General features: G+C 44.3%; 2 protein-coding genes and 1 pseudogene across 2 annotated transcripts; 1 reads left to right on the top strand and 2 right to left on the bottom strand.

Annotated features, from left to right (window-relative positions):
- Positions 1-7,141: 7,141 nt before the first annotated feature.
- Positions 7,142-8,183, top strand: LOC120976726 (inorganic phosphate transporter 1-11-like; annotated as a pseudogene).
- A 100-nt stretch (positions 8,184-8,283) lies between these two features.
- Positions 8,284-9,713, bottom strand: LOC109770402 (arabinogalactan protein 16-like). Its single transcript, XM_020329102.2, has 2 exons — positions 8,694-9,713; positions 8,284-8,598 (listed from the first exon to the last, which is right to left on the bottom strand). The coding sequence occupies exons 1-2, from the start codon at positions 8,800-8,802 to the stop codon at positions 8,492-8,494; spliced, it is 216 nt and encodes a 71-aa protein (XP_020184691.1). The 5' UTR covers positions 8,803-9,713; the 3' UTR covers positions 8,284-8,491.
- A 2,373-nt stretch (positions 9,714-12,086) lies between these two features.
- LOC109770390 (uncharacterized) lies at positions 12,087-17,830 on the bottom strand. The gene is made up of 2 exons (XM_020329093.4): positions 16,352-17,830; positions 12,087-12,621 (listed from the first exon to the last, which is right to left on the bottom strand). The coding sequence occupies exons 1-2, from the start codon at positions 17,665-17,667 to the stop codon at positions 12,441-12,443; spliced, it is 1,497 nt and encodes a 498-aa protein (XP_020184682.1). The 5' UTR covers positions 17,668-17,830; the 3' UTR covers positions 12,087-12,440.
- Positions 17,831-19,008: the final 1,178 nt, after the last annotated feature.

The raw sequence follows: 19,008 nt of genomic DNA, 5'->3' as shown, positions 1-19,008 counted from the left end.
CCACTGCTGTGCTGGGTACTATACTACGTCAAAGTTTTGTGTAGTACTGTCTACTCCGATATGATGCAGGGCGTACGTACGTATTGGTGTTGTTCAATGTTCACTCTCCACTCCACTCCACAGTCCACAGCTACTAGCATGGTGCATGCGTGCTTTGGTTGGCACGGCTCCGCGGCGTGGTCCAAACGCTCCCTGCTCCAAATGGGGAGGCCATGATTTAGTTGCGCAGAAAGCTTGCGGGTTTTGGTGGTCGGTCGGGGCCATGATTTTGTTGGGAAATCATCTGCCTGATCAAACGCTCACTCACACCACCCCGACTTGGGATCGAGGCAGTGCCGTGTCGGAGTTTGCATCGGTACAGTGTCCGCCTGCCGGGCCGGACACCGTCGTGCCATGTCCGTGCGATAGACAGACATGGCCGCTGGCTTCCCTTGTAAGGAGCAGGTGTTTGGGTATTCATGGGCATTTACGCCGGGTGCAGCAACGGCGCGTTTTCCCTGAGATCGGGCTCGGCTCCGGCCGGCCGGGCAGGGAGTTATGACGGCGAGGCCCGTACGCGTGCGCGTGTGAATCTTGTGACCAACAGTGGCGAGAGCGAGGGAGTGAATGCGAATCCAGCGAGCGGGCGATGGCGCGGCGTGCGGGAGGACGGAGAGCGGCGTGGTCCTGCAGGCTGGCTCCTGGCTGAGGCGGTCGGGTCGACCACGAGTCCACGACCCACGTAGCGCCCCCGAGCAAGAACACGTACCACGGTGACCACATGGGGAAGGAGACAACGCAAAAGATAAGATGGCGAAGGAGCTACGTGGCGGCGAGGACGAAGATGCGTACTACTTTTTTTTTTTGACAAAGATTTTTTTGGGGGGGTATTTTGAGACAAAGATGCGTACTACTGAAGTGACGGCTCGGTGCCGTTCCGTTTGGACCCTGTGCACTCGTCTCCACGGCCTGCCCGTCAAACAAACGGTGGGCCGGGCCAGCGGTCCGACGCACCAGCTCGCGGCGGGCCGGCAATTGGCTCGAGACTCACTTTTTTCATTTTCAGATACAGGTTGAACAAGCCTAAAGAAAAAGATACATGTTGAACAAATTTTGTTCATGGCTTGAACATTCTCTCGATACACATTAATCTTTTCTTAATACACGCTGGACATGTTTTCTAAATACACATTTAACATTCGCCAAATGCAAATTGAACATTTTTTATACAAACAGTGAATAATGAAAAATACAAGACGAAAATTATTTAAACACATGTTGAACATTTTTAAAATGCTAGTAAACATTTTTCATATAAATACGGTGAATAATTTTTAAAATATGTAGAACATTTTTAAATAAACGATGATCATTTTTAAATTAGAAAATGAACATTTTCGCATAAGATGAGTATTTTATAAAATCACAATGAACATTATTTTAGTACAGAATGAAGTTCCTTTAACTCACGGTTAACATGTTTTTTAAGATACACATTGATAGGTATTTAAATATCATAAAAAAAATGAATGGTTTGATTTTTATACAAATTACACCAAATTGTTATATTTTCATGTTTTTATGACAAATGTTATGGACATATTTTAAAATGTGGGAAAAAATTAATGTCTCAAGCACTTTATGAATGATAGTACTATTTTTTTTAAAAAAATTGCATGACCAATAATTTGACATTTCATGAACATTTTTTAATGCACGGTGAATGTTGCTAGCGGCTTGCGCGCGTGCTCCCGCGGGCTGCAGCCCAAAATGGGTTTTGCTCGTTCGCTGCTAGCACTCTTTTTTCTCTCTCACGCCTCAATTTTGTTTTTGTTTTTTTGGCTCAGTTGGTTCCTTTGTTCCTCTGCTGTTGACTTAAAAACGTTCACTGATTAAAAATATTCGAATATTTTAAAAAATGTTTACGAATTTGAGAAAAGTTTTTGAATTAAAAAATCCTGAATTTAGAAATTGTTCACGAATACAAAAAATGTTCCTATATTTTAAAATATTTGAGATTTCGGAAAATTTCATCAATTCTAAATATTTCACTAATTGAAAATGTTCAATAATTTTAAATAAATTTATTTTCTTAAATTTCCATGTTTGAAAAGTTCATGGATTTTGGAGAAGTTTTTCAAAATTGAAAAGAGTCCACCGATTTTAAAAAAGTCACAAATATGAAAGAAAGTTCATGAATTCTAATAAAAAAATTCACAAAATTTGAAAGAATATTTACATATTTGAAAAAAGTTCATTGATTAACTCCAATTTAGCCTTCTTGCTTTAGAACCCTAGGATAGGATTTATTAAACTCAGCAAGTGAATTAAGTTTGACAAGGATTTTTTTGTAATATTTTGTTATCGCAAATTGTTCCAGTTTTCCGGACCAACAAATATATGAGATGTTGTAACAATATAGAGGAAATAAGCCAGGGCTAAGGTTTCACATGCAATTGTGTACACACACTTGGGATATAAATTAGGTAGATTAAAATGACACTTGTAAACACTATTATATCTTGTAAACACATTACGTGGGAGATTCATCCCAATAACACCCTGACCGACTGTCGACCCATCGAGGATCTGGTATTCAATTTTGGCCTTATTAGACTCACGGGGTTACCTCGGTTATTAAGTTTACTAACTTAGACCAACACATGAGCGTTTCATGACCGCATATTAGTCTCGACCAGAGACTTGATTCTGGCTAGATTACTCCTCTTACCATCATCGGCTTTCGGTATAGCTTTCCTCTCCTCTCTGCCCTTAACCTCTCCTTGTTTCAATCTTCGGTATCTCGGGTATCGGCGAGCCTTAGGATTGAGATAGAGACGAGAGACAAACTATCATTCTCTTCTTAAAGTAAAACATCAATCCCTTTTACGTACAGAGGGATGTGAGTCTACGCCTCGGCTCTTAGCCCGAGGGGACTACTCACACATATCAATTGAATTACAAAAAGTGAAATCATGTTGGTTTTCGACCGTCAGCCAGTCCGTCATAGAAGCGCAGTCACAAAAAATAAAACGGTTCTAGGTTTGTCATCGAAGTCCAATTTCGATGACGACCAGAAATGTCATCTTTGATCGGCCGATTTGTCATCTAATTGCTCATTGCTATCCTCCTTCACCTCATTGCTCTCCTCCTTCACCTCATTACTCTCCCTCTCCAGATTCCTAATTGAGTTTCCTTGGGCCATAATAATGTACTTCAGATCACTCGTGATTAGTTGCTTCTTCTTCAACTCCTTCTCCCGGCCTTATCCTCATTTGGTATCTTATGGTTGTTCATTTGATGATAACATTTTGACACTATGAATAAGCTTGTTGTACTAAAGCTCCGCCTCCTTAATCTTTTCTGTAAGCTTCAAGACTTCCTCTGCATGATCAAGCCCATCCTGGATTCTTTCATCTATGCATTCTTCATATTTATCCCAGAGCTTGTAAAGTGCCGTCTTCGGTGGTTTAGGTCACTCCTTATCAACCCAGTGAACAAAGCCACAGTTTATGCCTCCCTGCAAGACCAAACAATAGCATCAAATTAGAAACTTGACAACAAAAATCTAACCATTAATTTAAACACTTGACAAAACCTACAATTTCACTAACAATTGATATACACATGCACAAAAAATTAACATATGTTTTAACTATGAATGATATCTTGAATGCAATGAACACACTGTAAGCACCAAGAAATCATGGACATAACATGCAAATTTAACTATGAACTACAATTTACGTGCATAAAAAACTGCACATAATTCATTACTGTCTATGTGCCCATGGACACAGAGCACTTTGTTCAGTTTACAAAAACTATGATATAACTAACGGTACCTAAATTTCTATCTCTGCAAATAATTAACATCAAAATTAACAACAAGCATTTTCAGCACATAGATAGAGGGCAAAATGTAAGGAAAATTTCCTTACAGTTTCAACACATCCATAACCTCCTACCAGTGAAGCTGCCTTCAAAGACAACCAATTTCTTTGGGTTTTGCTTGTGGTAGCACAAGACAGGGACCTCTTCATACTCCACAATGCCTTCAAAACAGTGGCGGCAAGTCAAATCGCCTGGATTCGGTTCAAACTGAAGGTCGAGATTGAAATGTCCCAAATCGTAGCCATAACCATAACCCTAGTCCAACCCTATGCGACCGAAGAGAGAGGGGATTACGTTTGAATCGAAGTCCTCCATGGGCTCGTCACTGCTCTCGCTGTCTTTCCAAAAAACCATGGCGGCGACGAGTGGGCGGCAGCGGTTACGAGAGCGAGAAGCAGAGCGGCACAAGAGAGCGAGAGGAGAGAGTGTGGTTGGACTGTGCGTCGATTCATTCATGACGATTCAGTCACAGTCGGGCCTAACGGATGCGTCCAACCGAGCCGTTAACGACCGTAAGCCCCAGTGTTGGATGATATAGTGATAGAACCAAGCTACTTAGCTAACTAAATAGGCATGGATATGATGGGAGTTAGCTAGCATGACTAGATGCATGCATGGATGGAAACGTCACACTCTATGGCGTCTTGGGTCAAGGGGTGAAACGCCATTGAATGTGGTGTTTCCCATATAGCCAAAACTGCAGGAATGTTGATGTGACCAAAAAAAGTCAGATCTGGAAAAAAAACTCCAGACGCGTCATATCATGCTAACCTTTGCGTATGAGGTTAGAACAGTGATTTCGGCCGCACCCGATGTACCACATGAAGGCCATAGTTAGAGGCAGAGCTATTTTATGTCTGAGAGGGGGGGGCACGCCCCCCCAAACACCCACACCCCACCCCTCCCCCCCCAACACCCACACCCCACCCCTGCCTGCGCCATCCTTCAGGGACAACTCTGACGCCATCATTGGCACGATGTGCCTCTTCCGCTTTTGGCTTGGCTTCGGCATCGATGGGTCTACCCGTTGTTGTCAACCATCATCATGTCTGAGTACCCCAACAAGAAGACCCGTCGCGTCTTCATCGCCGTTGTATTCACCATGCAGGACGTCGACATCATATTCGCAGGGCTCGTGTCCATGATCGTCTCAGGCCTTTTCCTCCACTACAACCCTGCACTCGTGGAAAGAGAGTCGTCGGCGGACTACATGTGGTGCATCGTGCTGATGCTCGAGGCGGTCCCGGCGGTGGCGACCTTCTACTAGCGGATGAAGATGCCGGAGACTGCCAGGTACACGGTCGCCCTCATCGACAAGATGGGAAGGTATATGCATGGATACACTCATAAACAATCCGTATATACTATTAAATTTGAATCACTAGACCGACTTGGTTGGTTACACTTACACATTTAAACATGAGTAATTTTAGCATGCTTCCTCTTACCCCATCTTTTCACATTACTAAAGTTGGTAAGAACCACCTGACACATATTGCACACTCTATGGTCCAACTAACTCAAACTGCCTTCATGCCTGGACGACACATTCTTGAGGGAGTGATCGTTCTACATGAAACATTGCATGAAATCCATTCGAAGAAACTTGATGGAGTGGTCTTCAAAGTGAATTTTGAAAGGCTTATGATAAAGTGAAGTGGCCATTCTTCCGGCAAGCTTTGCATATGAAAGGGCTTGATCCGGCTTGGAGAAAGCAGGTCGAATCCTTTGTACAGGAAGGCAGCGTTAGAATCAAGATTAATGACGATATGGACCATTACTTCCAGATGCAAAAAGGATTGAGAGAGGGGAGATCTGATGTCTCCTATCCTTTTTAATTAATGTTGTCGTTGATATTTTAGCCGTTCTCATTAGCAGAGCAAAAGAGGACAACAAGGAAGGTAGGTGGTATTATCCCACATTTAGTGGATGGTGGGGTATCCATTCTACAATATGCAAATGACACCATTATTTTCATGGAACATGACCTAGGAAAGGCAAGAAACATAAAATTTGTTTTATGCCTTTTTGAACAACTGTTCGGACTGCAGATCAATTTTAATAAGAGTGAGTTGTTCTATTTTGGACGCGTCAAGTCAAAGAAGAATAGGATAATTATAAATAATTGTTCGGGTGTGAGCTAGGTTCATTACCTTTTACTTACTCGGGGATCCCGATTCATCATCACAAACTCACTAATAAAGAGTGGAAATGCATCGAAGATCGGTTTGAAAAGAATTTGAGTTGCTGGAAGGCAAACTCTTATCTTATGGAGGGAGGTTGGTTCTTTAATTTGGTGCTCACGAGCATGTCGATGTTCCTCCTTTCCTTCTTTGAAGTACCCTAGGCGTACGGAAAAGATTGGATTTTTATTGATCTCATTTTTTTGGCAAATCGACGAAAACAGAACTAAATAGGTTGGCCAAATGGGACATTATCTGTAATCGAAGGATCAAGGTGGCGTGGGTATGGAAATTCTTGAAGTGAAAAATAAGTGCTTACTTAGCAAATGGCTATACCGATTGGCGGTAGAGAGGGACAAAGTATGGATTCAACTGCTGCGTAATAAATATTTACATTCTAAAACGTTGGCTCAAGTCACGGCACATCGTCAGACTCGCCTTTTTGGAAGGGGCTTATGAGGACAAAGGTTGCCTTGTTTAAGAGGAGCAAGTTTATTGTAGGGAATGGACATGCTACTCGGTTTTGGGAGGACACCTGGTTGGGCGAGATTCTACTAGCCTTGCATTACCCTTTCTTATATAACATTGCACAATGGAAAGAGGTTTCTGTTGCTACAGTGTTGGGATCGGTTCCTCTTAACATTCAGTTCAGACGATTGTTAGTGGGTTAAAGATGGGATAGATGGTTGCATCTCGTGCGCAGGTTAATGTAGGTTAACCTATCTGATGCAGCAGACTCCTTACTTTAAAACTTGTCTGCATTAGGAGTGTTCTCGGTTAAATCTATGTATATATACTTGATTAACACTGGGCATGTCCTAAGGTAGATCCACATCTGGAAAATTAAGGTGCCATTGAAAATCAAGGTGTTTATGTGGTTTGTACATAAAAGAGTAATTTTGAAAAAGATAACTTGACCAAGCGTAGTTGGGAAGGAAGTAAAAGATGTTGCTTTCGTGATAAAGACAAAACAATAGAGCATCTTTTTCTCCAATGCCCACTTGCTAAGTTATTGTGGCGAATAATTCATGTTTCTTTTAACATTGTGCCGCCCGTTACATTCTCACATTTATTTGGGACTTGGTTAAATGGTATAGAGCCCAAGACCACGGCACATATACGAGTTGGAATATGTGCTTTACTTTGGGCCATTTGGAATTGTCGGAACGATGTTGCCTTAGCAGACAAATCATGATCAATTTTTTACAAGTTATCTTCAGGGCGTCTACTTGGGTCCATATGTGGTCGTTACTTAGCCATGTGGACCACAGGTAGCATATGGATATTGGGTGCAACCGATAAGAGATGGTTACACGGGATACTTACAACCGGTTTGGATGGCGGTCCAATAATAGAGTAGGTGTTTAGTCATCTTCCCCTATTTTCGCTTGTTGTGGCAAATTTATTTTTTGAGATTCGTACTATTGTTTGAGACTTTGTGTTGAACCTGGATTTTTTTAATAAAATGATTGTGTGCATCAAGAGATGCAGAGGCAGGGGGCATTCCTCCTTTTCGAAAACGCATGAGTGGTAAGAAGGTAAGAGTTGATCAAATCAATGGCTTAGATCTGTTAAGAAAAGAAAAGGTAAGAGGGAGCATACATTAAAATTTTCCAACATCCATGTTAATTGCTGGTACTTTGATCCAGCTCCTTGGTTTGTTCATGATGTCTCTGTTCCTGCTGGTGACGGGCATCAAATACAAATACCTCAAGAACCACACCCACATCCTCTCCGCTGTCCTGTAGGCGCTCACGTTCTTCTTTGTAAACTTGGGGCCCAACAACACCACCTTCGTTATGCCCGCGAGCTATTCCCGACGCGCGTGCAGTCTACATGCCACGCCATCAGCGCGGCATCGCGCAAGACAGGCACCGTCGCCGCGGCCTACGGGGTGCAGAGCCTCATTCTCAAGGGCGGCGTCAAGTACATGAAGCAGGCGCTCTCCGTGACCAACATGCTCGGCCTCTTCTTCACGTTCCTAGATCGTCCCTGAGACAATGGGACGATCGCTGGAAGAGATCTCCGGCGGGGAGGGCAACGCCGCGCGCTGGGCATGTGCACAAGGATGGCAAGTTCCCTCCCTGGAGCACCGAATAACAGCCACCACCGTCGACGAATGCATGAGAGGACGCAGCGATCGAAAGGGGACAAAATAACCATACCAAGCATGCATCTATGCATGCACTAGTGTGTGTTTGTTAATCTTCTGCGGGGATAATTTCCGGACAGAGAATAACTGCATTACATCTCTAGAACTAGAAGTAAAGGAATCGGCATCATTTTCCTCACTCGCAAATCTCCAACTGAAAAGCTAGAAAGAAAGAACAAACTACATAGACTACAATCCTGGTTTTCGGAACGAACGATTAAACTGGATGAACTGATTACACACACGGCGGCGTCGAGTTACTACAGAAGAGGGGGAGCCCAGTTCAGAGGAGCCTGTAGGCGGAGGCGGCGTCCAGCGGGTGGATGAGGTAGGTGAGGGCGAGCGCCACGAACATGAGCACGTACGCGATCCCTTGGTCCACGCTCGTTCCTGCCAACATCGATCCACAAAACCAAGCAAATCACTACTAATAAGCATCACACACACGCACGATGAGAGGACAAGGAGAGGAAGAAAATACTAACCATCGCTGGCGGTGGGTGCCGGGGCAGGGCCCTGGGCGTTGGCCACGGAGGCGAGCACGACGACGATGGCCATGGCGACAAGGGACGACGCTCTGGAGATTGACGCCATGTCCTCTGGTCTCTGGATAACCGAAACGGCCGGGCTTGGAGTTTCTATCTAGAATCTAGGTCTCCCTCCCTCTCGCTCTGGAGATCAGGACGAGGAGAGGAAGGGGAGGCGCAAGAGAAGAGGCTGGCGTTTCTGTTGTGCTCGCATGAATTTCGGCGAGACCCGGATTTATATACCCTTGATCAGAAATAGGCGAGCTCGTGCATAAATGGGAGTGGCCAGCCTTGCTCCTCGTTCGCTTAGATAGATTCAGGCATAGTAACTCTCTCTCTCTCTCACTGCCTATCGTTTTGACCTGTAATCAGTACTATCAGATCCTCTACCCTAAAAATAGGACTCACAGATCCTCCCATCTCCACCTGGAGTGGATAGACGGTCGCTGCATTTTTTTTTTTTGACGAAACGAGGCAAAAGTTTTTCCAATTTCATTGATCAAGGAGAAGAGGGTCCAGTTAAAAACAAGAGGAAGAGGGTCCAGACAACAGCGACAAAGTAGCGACAATAAAACCACTACCCGCGAAGTAAAACAACACCCAAGCTCCCTAGCACCTCAAATCACCCACAACCTCGCCGCCTCAAGGATTTTATCAACAATGATCGTAGTTGGGGTAGATGTGTTCCGGAAGACCCTAGCGTTAAGCACTTTCCAAACATTCTAGGCTATAAGCATCATGAGGGAGGTCATTGCTTTCCGATTTGAAGATCTTTTGAGGGCAATATTGGTCCACCAATCTTTCAACGCGACCATACTCGACCATTCATTAGTCATGATTTCACCAAGGCCAATTCGCACCTTGACCGTGTTTGAAACAGAATTGTGTTGCGACATTGAAAAAAAAGGTGGGGCGATGTTTCCTGAACTTGGTTGCGAAGGGGGCGCAAACTGTAATTTGCCACCCCATATGGTGAAGCCTATCGGCCGTCCAAAATCTATTGTGGATGATCAACCAAGCGAAGAACTTACATTTTGGAGTAGCCCACACCTCCCAAACGGTCTTTAGCAAAGGTGTGATAGTGATCCCCTCGAATTGCATCTTGTAGGCCGAGGACTTCAAGGGGAGGCCGTTATCCGTAAACTTTCACGTGATCATATCATCTATGTCATGGTCAAGAATAACACCATCCAACATCTCCGTGGTGAACTCGTGGATGTGGTCAATAGTAATATCGTATGTCATGTCAATTTGGGAACCTATAAGTTATCATGTAGAGCCTTTTGCACCGTGCTACCCTTCTTTCTAGAAGTATCAATATTTTTCCCTTGGCCTCAAACCGTCAAGCCAAGTTAACTCCCAAAATTTTGCCTTCATTCCCGGCTAGACTTTAGTAGCCGCCGCGAAGAGATCTCTATCTATATTATATCATCATATGCAGTAGGGGTACTCTGACCGTACCAAGGCTTGGATGGTTCGGACCAATCAAACCAAAGCCATGGGAGGTGGAGAGCAGTGGCGAACTTGTTTAAGTAAAAAACTCCCAGACCTCTCATAATCTTTGGCTCACACACCCGTTTCCAGTTGACATTGCATTTTCCTTCGGTGACCTTATTGCAGCCCACCCAAAGAAACACATGTCTTAGGGCATCGATCCTCTTCAGCACCTCCGCCGAAAGGACTAGCGTGGTGATGTGGTCGATGGCAATGGCAGAGAGCACCGCCTTGACCAGGACGGCCTTGAGCCGCCACATGCTTTCCCGCCCACGGCGCAAGTTTACATGCAATTTTATCTTTCTTTTTTTAAGATCCAGCATTGCTGGCATTCATTGATAATAGCAGGAAGCAACGGAAAACAACAAGGTGGCTAGGACCAGAGGATCCGAAGATCAAAAGACAAAAAGAAAAACAGCAGCCCTAGTAGCTGCAGCGCAACACTCCTTACAAACCACACTAGGTAGCGCAGCTCCGACTCCGACGGTGAACTACTAAGGAAGCTGGGCAGGGGTGGCGTCACGGAGGATCACCGAATGAACCACTTGACACGCGTCATTGTATACCACCGGTCCCCCACTGCGGCTTCGACTTCACAACCACAGACAGTCGAGGCACTCCCACGAACACGCCGGAGAAGAAGAGCCAGCTACCACGCCCAGGGCCACGCCTCCGGCATTGCTCGCCGCCGTCATCGTTGCCACAGAAGCCACTGTGCACGTCCAGTCGTAGGTAGGCACCACAGGGATCAAAGTCTTCAACACGACGCCCAAAAGAGGGGAACGACGTTCAAGACGACGCCACCGCCCGACCCTGTAGCAGGATCTAGGTTTTCACCTGAAGTACTTGATCCGGGAGATCCGGCTGTGAGAATCCCGACAACGTCTCCAAGGAGGATGGCAACGCCCACAGGCGTCATCGCCGCCGGCCGGTCAGCACCAGCCAGGCTTTCATCCGGGGCAGCCACTCCCACGCAGCAGGCCGAAGTCGACCCTTGCCTCCACTGGCTGCACACCCCACACACAGCAAGCGCGCCATCGCTGTGCAGGGCCACCATTAAGCCTCCCCCAACGACGGGCCTGCAGAGACCAGAACGGGTCCTGCACCACACATCCAAAACGCGGCCGGAGCCCCTCTGCTGTCTACTCCGGCACTGCCCGCGGTCACCACGCGCCACCACGCCCAGATCCGCGCTGCCTCCGAGTCCTCCCGCCCAGCCCGCCTCCTACGCGCCAGATCCAGGCGTCTCGGAGCCCCACACGCGCCAGCCGCGACCGGCACGCCGCAGATCCGTGCGGGGGCGACGGCAGAGCACCCTCCACACGTGGCGGCCCAGATCTGCAATTTTATCTTCTAGGGGAGAAAGTGCACTCCTTTGAGCATAGTGACTGAGAGGGGTAACCCAGGATATTCCATGGGAATGGATGGAAGCTTCGCCAGCAATTGTTGGAGAATGTCTTGTACTCACTATGAACGTGAGCACTTTGATCTACTAATTGTTAAGAGTAGATCAAAGTGAGCACAACGGACGGGAGCCACGAGGCTCTTGCTGCAATTAGTGGCCAAGCTCGTGACCTGGTGCATCATCAGGCAGAGGAAGACTATGGCATGTGACTGCGAATTTGTTGCCCAGAAATCGAGGGGCGTTGTGGACGGAAAGGTTCAACTACGGGCTCGTGAATCGTGGTCCTTCCTTCCTGTGGAGGTGCCATGGCATGGCACACTAGACTGAAACCTGAAAGTCTCGAACTGCAAAAAGGACCCATACGGCTCCCAAGCCAACTGAAAAGATTAGAGTAAAACATGCGAGGTGGGACGAATTTGAGCAAGCAGAGAGACGACCATCAAGAAGAAATGCAAAAGAGCCCACATCAACAATGCATCCTATGATGGTAACGAAATTCGCAGCTCAGAGGATTCTCAGAACACCCCTGCAAGGGAGTCACATGACTACATCATACTGTACAAAAGAGATGCACCTCGGCATCAGCATTTCAAATCCTAGCAGAAAACAAAGTTCGACATGAGAGCCGCCATGTCGATGCTTCTTCATCAACGGGTTCAAACAATGGTTCGACAAGGAACTAATTAGGATCACTCTAATCCATACTGTTTGGTTCGGTACCACCTGCATCACAACAAAATACGCCCCTCTTCCATGACAAGTTATGGAGTCTGCATCTTATCCACGTACTTACTGCTTCGTTGTTGTCAACAGAAGTATGGATCTTCTTTCTTCCTGAAAATATCGTACAACTGCCCAGAGCAACTGATTGTTACTTGGATAAGAAAAAGTGGGTTTGTCGCATCATGATTCTCTAGTTCCGCAACAGTTCTTCTCATTGGTCCCTGCAGATCACCATCCAAAAGAAATTCCGCCAAAGTACGTGCCCTGAAGTGAACAACAGAAACAAGTATAGTTTCAGATATCGGTGTCATCAAACAGCACTTAAGCATCACATGCATATTGTGTTACTAAGAAAAATGCAATGCACATATATCAAGGTGGTATAACAGGAATCACCTACTCCTGTTATAGAAAAAATGCCTAAAAATGGCAGTCAATGGTTTATAGAAGTGAATAGTTGCACAGACAAACAACATGGGAATTCTACCTAAAATGCCTTATTCTAGTGATGCTTTGCAGCATTTAAAACTGCATTCATAGACGATATACCACGATATGTACTTGTTTAGCCTCTTGAACCATGTCTGTATGCTACCTGTGTGTGTGTGGTGTGTGAACCTTTGTTGGACCTTGTGGCTCTGGTGGCTTGCTTTATATATATAGCGGGGCGAATGCCTTTTTCGGTATGTACTTGTTTAACTGGGATGCTTTCACATGTGTGGGTGGGTTAACAACAATATTGCATGAGTAAATTCAAGGCCATCAACTTGCCAAAGTTCAACCTAAAATCACATACTAAAAGACCCTTGTGAGGAATAAACATTACAAAATTCAAAATTTCAGATTGCAACTTGGCTTCAGAACCTAGTTGCAAAATTTAAAATCAAATCTTAAGATTGCGCTCAGTGATGTGACCAAATTAAAAGCCAAATTTGTTAAAAATATATTCTTAAGTGACTTCCCAACTGGGTAAGTGATGTTGAACTCAACCTTTAAAGTTTTTACCAAGTGACCATATTTTCAAAGCAACCTGCTGAAGATGAATCCATCATATAGAAAACGGAGTACAAAGTTCAAAGATGTAAGATGTTGCCCTCTAATATCTTATGTGCTGATGGGAATTGCACAAAGGCAATACAATATTGACTACCAAACATTAGTTTTATTTTGATTTCTGAGAGAAACATTGGACAATAGTGGACCTTATAATGTACTAGTACAAAGTAAAATAAATATTGGTGTCAATATCAGCTTTTATTCTGTGGCCTCTTATTTAATTCATTATGTCTCCTTGATTCTGCAGAAATCAAAACCCATCTCTTGCTTACCAAAAAAAAAAAAACTAATGAAATTCACCATATAGAAGAACGGTTAAATTCCTTCAACACCTATCTACTTTTAGGATATTTATAAACTGCATTAAGAAAAAAGTCTAAAAAAGTGTTATATTAATGTAAAGAGGGAGTACTAAACAATTTATTGGTCAAGAATACTGGACAAGATGATTAAAAAGCATATATATATATAGTAACGCTAAACTAAGCGTGAGTGTAGAATAGCTTATTCTACACCCCAGTAATGGTACATACAAAATATAGTAACACAATATGTAAATTATAGTAATTTTCATAAAAATGTAGTAAATTACAAACTTGGGTAATAAAAAAAATATTTTCCGAATTGCTACATTTCGTACTCCGTTTTACTAGATTTTGTATATAGCGTTACTAGGGGGTGTAGAATAAGCTATTCTACACTCACGCTTAGAATTAGTTATTCTTCATCCGAGGTAATCTTATGATCATTTCATAAAAAATTACATTTGAAATACAAATAGTTACATTCATATTGATTTACTGCATAAAATTTGGCATAACAAAAAAAATATAGATCAAAAATTGTATTTTATGTACATTTTACACTATGTTTTTACATTTGTAATTTTACATAACATAAAAAAAAACATTACGACGAGTGTAGGTTTTCTTACGTTCTCTTTTTATGTCTAAAATAAGACAAAATTTACGAAACGTAAAATTACGGTGCATAGATGATAAAATAGAGGTGGGTGAAGAATAACTATTCCTCGCCCAGGGTGACGAATAGTCAATCCCAGTGTTACTATTCATCACAACAACAGGTGTGTATTATTACTTAAACTAGCACAGTGCTCACGAGGAAATGTTTAAATCATCTTTAATTTTTCAAATTTCGTTGAACTTGCATTGGCATGCATAACTTATGAAATATGCAAAAACAGCAACTTTAGACCAGATATTTCATTTCTGCTTGTATATGCAAATAGAAAATAGTTTGGACCAGGACCAAGCGGTTGATTTCTTAAAAGAAAATAAAGATCAGAATCTCACCCGGCTGGTTATTTTTACGTGTTATTAGATCAGTACACAGAATTAATCGAGTTGGCTATATCTAGAAGTAAAGAAATATATCAAGCTGATTGCTCAGCCATTTGTAATGGGCCGGTTGTGCAAAAGTTGATGTTTATACTGATATTGTATTAGTACAGTGCATCACCATTTGGATCAGTGAAACAATTGGTGGTCCGCATATTAGATGTGGCTGCTCTACCAGTTGTTGGCTGAGCCAATAAATTGTTTGTAGATGATATTGTATCGCACAGAATTAAAAGGTTCTGATCGCTATCTAGCAGATTGCCGCTGTATCTCTTGCATATGTTCAGAACCCCGATCGTTGATATAAGATTAGTATGCACACATAATTAAACTTAAGCAGTTTTTCACACAGGAAACAAAATAGGAATAACGTCGATTGTAGGGCACGGCTATTGTTAACTACAATGAGTTTGCTATCGCCGCCTTATTGCAGGGGACGTCTGTTGATCCAGACCTAATTCCTTTCTCTTTCTTTCTTGCACGAGCTTGTTACAAGCATGCGCTATGTCCATCCTCAGAACAACCATCATCATGCTTAAATTTACGCACAAGCATGCAGATCACAATTAAGTTAGTTTCTGCATGGTTCAGGGTATATCTTGATAACTCTTGTCATTTTATACCATCCACACGGATACATACCTTCAGTATTCATGTATGGTGGTCTTAATTCGGAATTTGTGAATGTGATCAAATATGTATAGGTTCAGGAACCAATTTGCTAGGGATGTATGTCTGTACGAACCAATTCATTAGCCTCAGATGTTTAAGTGGACTTACAGTGTCTCAAGGGCTTGTCAGAGGTTGTGATCCAAAGAAACGGTTAATACCGGAAGAGATAAAATGAATTATTTTTCCTTGTAAGGAAATGGAAATTACAGGAGTCATGAAGATCCATCAAATGCTATCTATTTAGATACAATAATGACGATCTACCGGGCTATCTATTTAGATACAATAATGACGATCTACCGGTTGCAGTCTGCCTAACTACAATTATTTTTCCGTTTAAAGAAATGGGAATTAAAGGTATATACTATCTGATGTGATCTATTTAGGTAAAGTCATGAAGATCTACCGGTTGCAGTCTGCCTACGTACAATTATGAAGATCTATCGGTTGTGGTTAACTAACTAAAGGAGGGTCCACTGGATTAACGGTCGGATATTATTGTTTTCTGAAATAGCTCGCCTCGCTTTGTTCTGTTTTACTATGCTTTTAATATATAACAGAAGAATAACAAACAAATAAGACCATAGAGCACTATGTAGCTGCTATAAGCCATAAAATAGTGAGAGATGCCATATTGTCCTGCTCTCCTGTTTCTAAAGCTATGGGCTTTCCAATTTGTAAATGCAGTTTATATTCAAGTGGCTTTGCTAAACCATACTCAACGTCAGTTCTGATTCTATAATACAATTGATTACCAAATATTTATGATTTCTACAAATTAACACAATTTGAAATGATTTAAGGTTTATTACTAGCATGGGCTAAACAAAAACAGTGATGATTGATATACACAAGATATGCAACAATATTTTTTTAAAAACTTTCAGCAAATTAAACTTTTAACACACCTGGATTCCTCTCTTGCATCCCCCATTGCTAACTTCCTTTGGCGATAAAGAGCACAGAGAGCTTGCATAGCTATCTCCACGTGGTTGCAAACTGAACTACACAGATGTCCTTCAGAGTCCCACTCACTGGTAATTGTTGAAGGCAACGAGCCCGCCTCCCTTTTTACCTGGACATACTTGTTGTTGCCATTGCAAGGTTCAAATGGAACTCCAACCCTCGATATCATCCGTTCCTCACTCGGTCTTAATAGAGGCGAACATTTTTCAGCACCAATGACCTTGCTGCCACATTTGTCCGATGATTCAACCATTGGTGTCTTGTTCATTTTTGCATCCCCCTTCAATAGCTGACTGACTCCACTAGCTGGAACACCATCAAATGAGCCTTCTTTTTCGCCAGTTCCAGCTTTACAATAGTCACTCTTGGAAGAACCCTTCTGTAGAGGGCTCTTTCTAAGAAGCCCCGGAGAAGGAAGCAGCATTGTCCTGGGTATCTCATCATCAAACTTTTCTGATTTCACAACTGCACTCTCCTGCACGGAAGCTGCCACCTTTGAAGCCTCGGGCATACAGGCCATCTTCCCAGTTCTTGTCATCTGCTCCTCCATCTTTACAAACGAAGATTTCTGCTGATCATTCCCCAGAATACTGACAGAATCGATTTGCCCCTGTCCATCTCCCTTCCCCGATTCCAACTCACCGGGCTCGGCTCGCCGTAGTCGCTTGAAGCGCTGGCTCAGCGGCACTTTGTCATCCCCATCTTCGTCCCCTTCCATTTCCATCTCGCCGGCCACCGCCGTCCTCTCCCCTTCCTCCCCGTCGCTGCACAGGTCAATAATGTCGTCGCCGTCGTCGTCGTTCCCCTCCCCTTCCTTCGCCTCCTTGACACGCCCCTCGTCCCGATGCACCGCTTCCGGGGCGGCGTCACCGGGCACGAGCGCCATCTCTTCGGTCTCGTCCCGCGGCCGGCGGTACGCGCCAGCTAGCGCCTTTGTCTTCTCCTCCTGCGCTTTGAGCTCCCTGAGCGCGGCCTTTAGGTTGGAGTGGACCTCGTCGACCCCCACCAAGCGCGCCCTCGCTGCCTCGAGTTCGGCCTCCGCAGCCGCCAGATTCGCCTCGAGCGTGGCCCTCTCGCGGTCCCGTGCGGCGAGGATGCGCGAAACCGCATCGAAGTCGGCTCTGCGGTGGGTCTTGGTAAGGTGGATCACGAGCTGCGGGCCGGTGAGGAGGGCGAGTTCGTCCTCGGAGGCGGAGGCGGAGACCATCGAGGCCGGCGGCCCGGAGGCGGTGCACCGCTGCGAGCTGCCTCGGGGCATAGGACCTTCGTGGTGGTGGTGGTGGTGGGCGGAGGAAGGGGCGGAGGGGGGCGAATGGGGTTTGTTTCTGGGAATCAGGGAGCGACTGCCGGTTACGGTGTACGCATTGCCGGAGCCTCGTGGAGGCCAAAGGGGGTTGCGACCCCCCCCCCCCCCCCCCCCCCCCTCCAAAAGTGATTTCTTTTGTTTGTTTTACTAGTATACTGAGCATCGGCCCAGCCTAAATGGAATGACGCGATGTCAGCCTCTCACACTCGTCTCTCCCTTCCCCAAACTGCGTTTCCCTTGGTGATTTGCCTCCGTGGCAATTGAAATTATGGGTCTTCATCCCAAGTCTCACTTCTCCAAACTTGTTCTTCCGCTTGTGTCTGTTCCATCCAGGCTCCGATTTCCAACCACGCCTACGCCACCCCACCTGCTGCTGCTACATCCAGGAATGGCCGCTTCTGTACGCCTGATGCCCTTCGTGCTGCTTGCTGCTGTGCTGCGCGCGGCGTGCCACGGATCATTCTTTGCGGCTTGCTGCTGCATCCGTATGCCACTGCTGCATCTGCACGACTCAATGGGATGACAGTCAATGAACTGAACAGTGAAGTGCTACCCAAGGACTAAAGGAGCAAAGAACAGTATGTTTTAAATTGTAATTGCCTTTAGATGGTGTGCTACCCAAGGACTAGCAAAGAACAGTTGATTAAGAGATGTTTAGATGGTGTGCAAATTGTAATTGCCTTCTAAACTTGATGCACCATGTTCTGATTGCCATGTTCATGTAAACTTGATTTAGATGTTAACTAAGTCGGTCATGTTTTGATTGTGTCAATCAAAGAAACTTGATTCCGAACATAACAACGACATTTGAATTTTAGTTTTTAGTAGTTAATAGAAACAGCAGACCATTCGGTCCTTTGTTAAAAGAAAAAGAGATGAAGAGACTGCTGATTGTATGTTCATACATATTTTGCTTTTAGTTTTGAATATTTCCCGAGAGGTGTAGTGTACCAAAAATCAACCTGATCTCGGCCGAAAATATTCAAGTTTTTCGTGGAAAACATTTGCCTCCCTGTCCCACTACAACAAATTTGCACCAAATAATCCATGTCTCTACTCCTCCTAAAAGGGAGTCTACGGTCATGATGATAGGTTCATATCTTATTTGGTTTGGTTTGATTTGGTTTTGTTTCGCACGCAACATTGATGCCCAAAAATCGTCTCAGCTATCTCTTGTTCAATTCCCGCCTTGCACATAGTTGCATGCAATTAATTAGCCAGACTAGTTAATTATGTGTGCTAACTAGCTAGACAGTTAATTGGTACTACATTTAATTTGGATAGTATAATCGA

The sequence above is a fragment of the Aegilops tauschii genome, chromosome 3 (genome assembly GCF_002575655.3).
Source record: "Aegilops tauschii subsp. strangulata cultivar AL8/78 chromosome 3, Aet v6.0, whole genome shotgun sequence".
NCBI classification, from domain to species: Eukaryota; Viridiplantae; Streptophyta; class Magnoliopsida; order Poales; family Poaceae; genus Aegilops; species Aegilops tauschii.
Note: the sequence above shows the minus strand (reverse complement) of the source record. Positions and strands in the feature narration are given on the sequence as shown.

Excerpts from the sequence above, each read along its gene's own strand:
- LOC109770390 (XM_020329093.4), bottom strand. The coding sequence starts at position 17,667 with ATGCCCCGAGGCAGCTCGCAGCGGTGCACCGCCTCCGGGCCGCCGGCC. Across the intron at positions 12,622-16,351 it reads GATGCAAGAGAGGAATCCAG|GGCACGTACTTTGGCGGAAT; the intron begins GTGTGTTAAAAG and ends TGTTCACTTCAG.
- LOC109770402 (XM_020329102.2), bottom strand. The coding sequence starts at position 8,802 with ATGGCGTCAATCTCCAGAGCGTCGTCCCTTGTCGCCATGGCCATCGTC. Across the intron at positions 8,599-8,693 it reads GGCACCCACCGCCAGCGATG|GAACGAGCGTGGACCAAGGG; the intron begins GTTAGTATTTTC and ends CGATGTTGGCAG.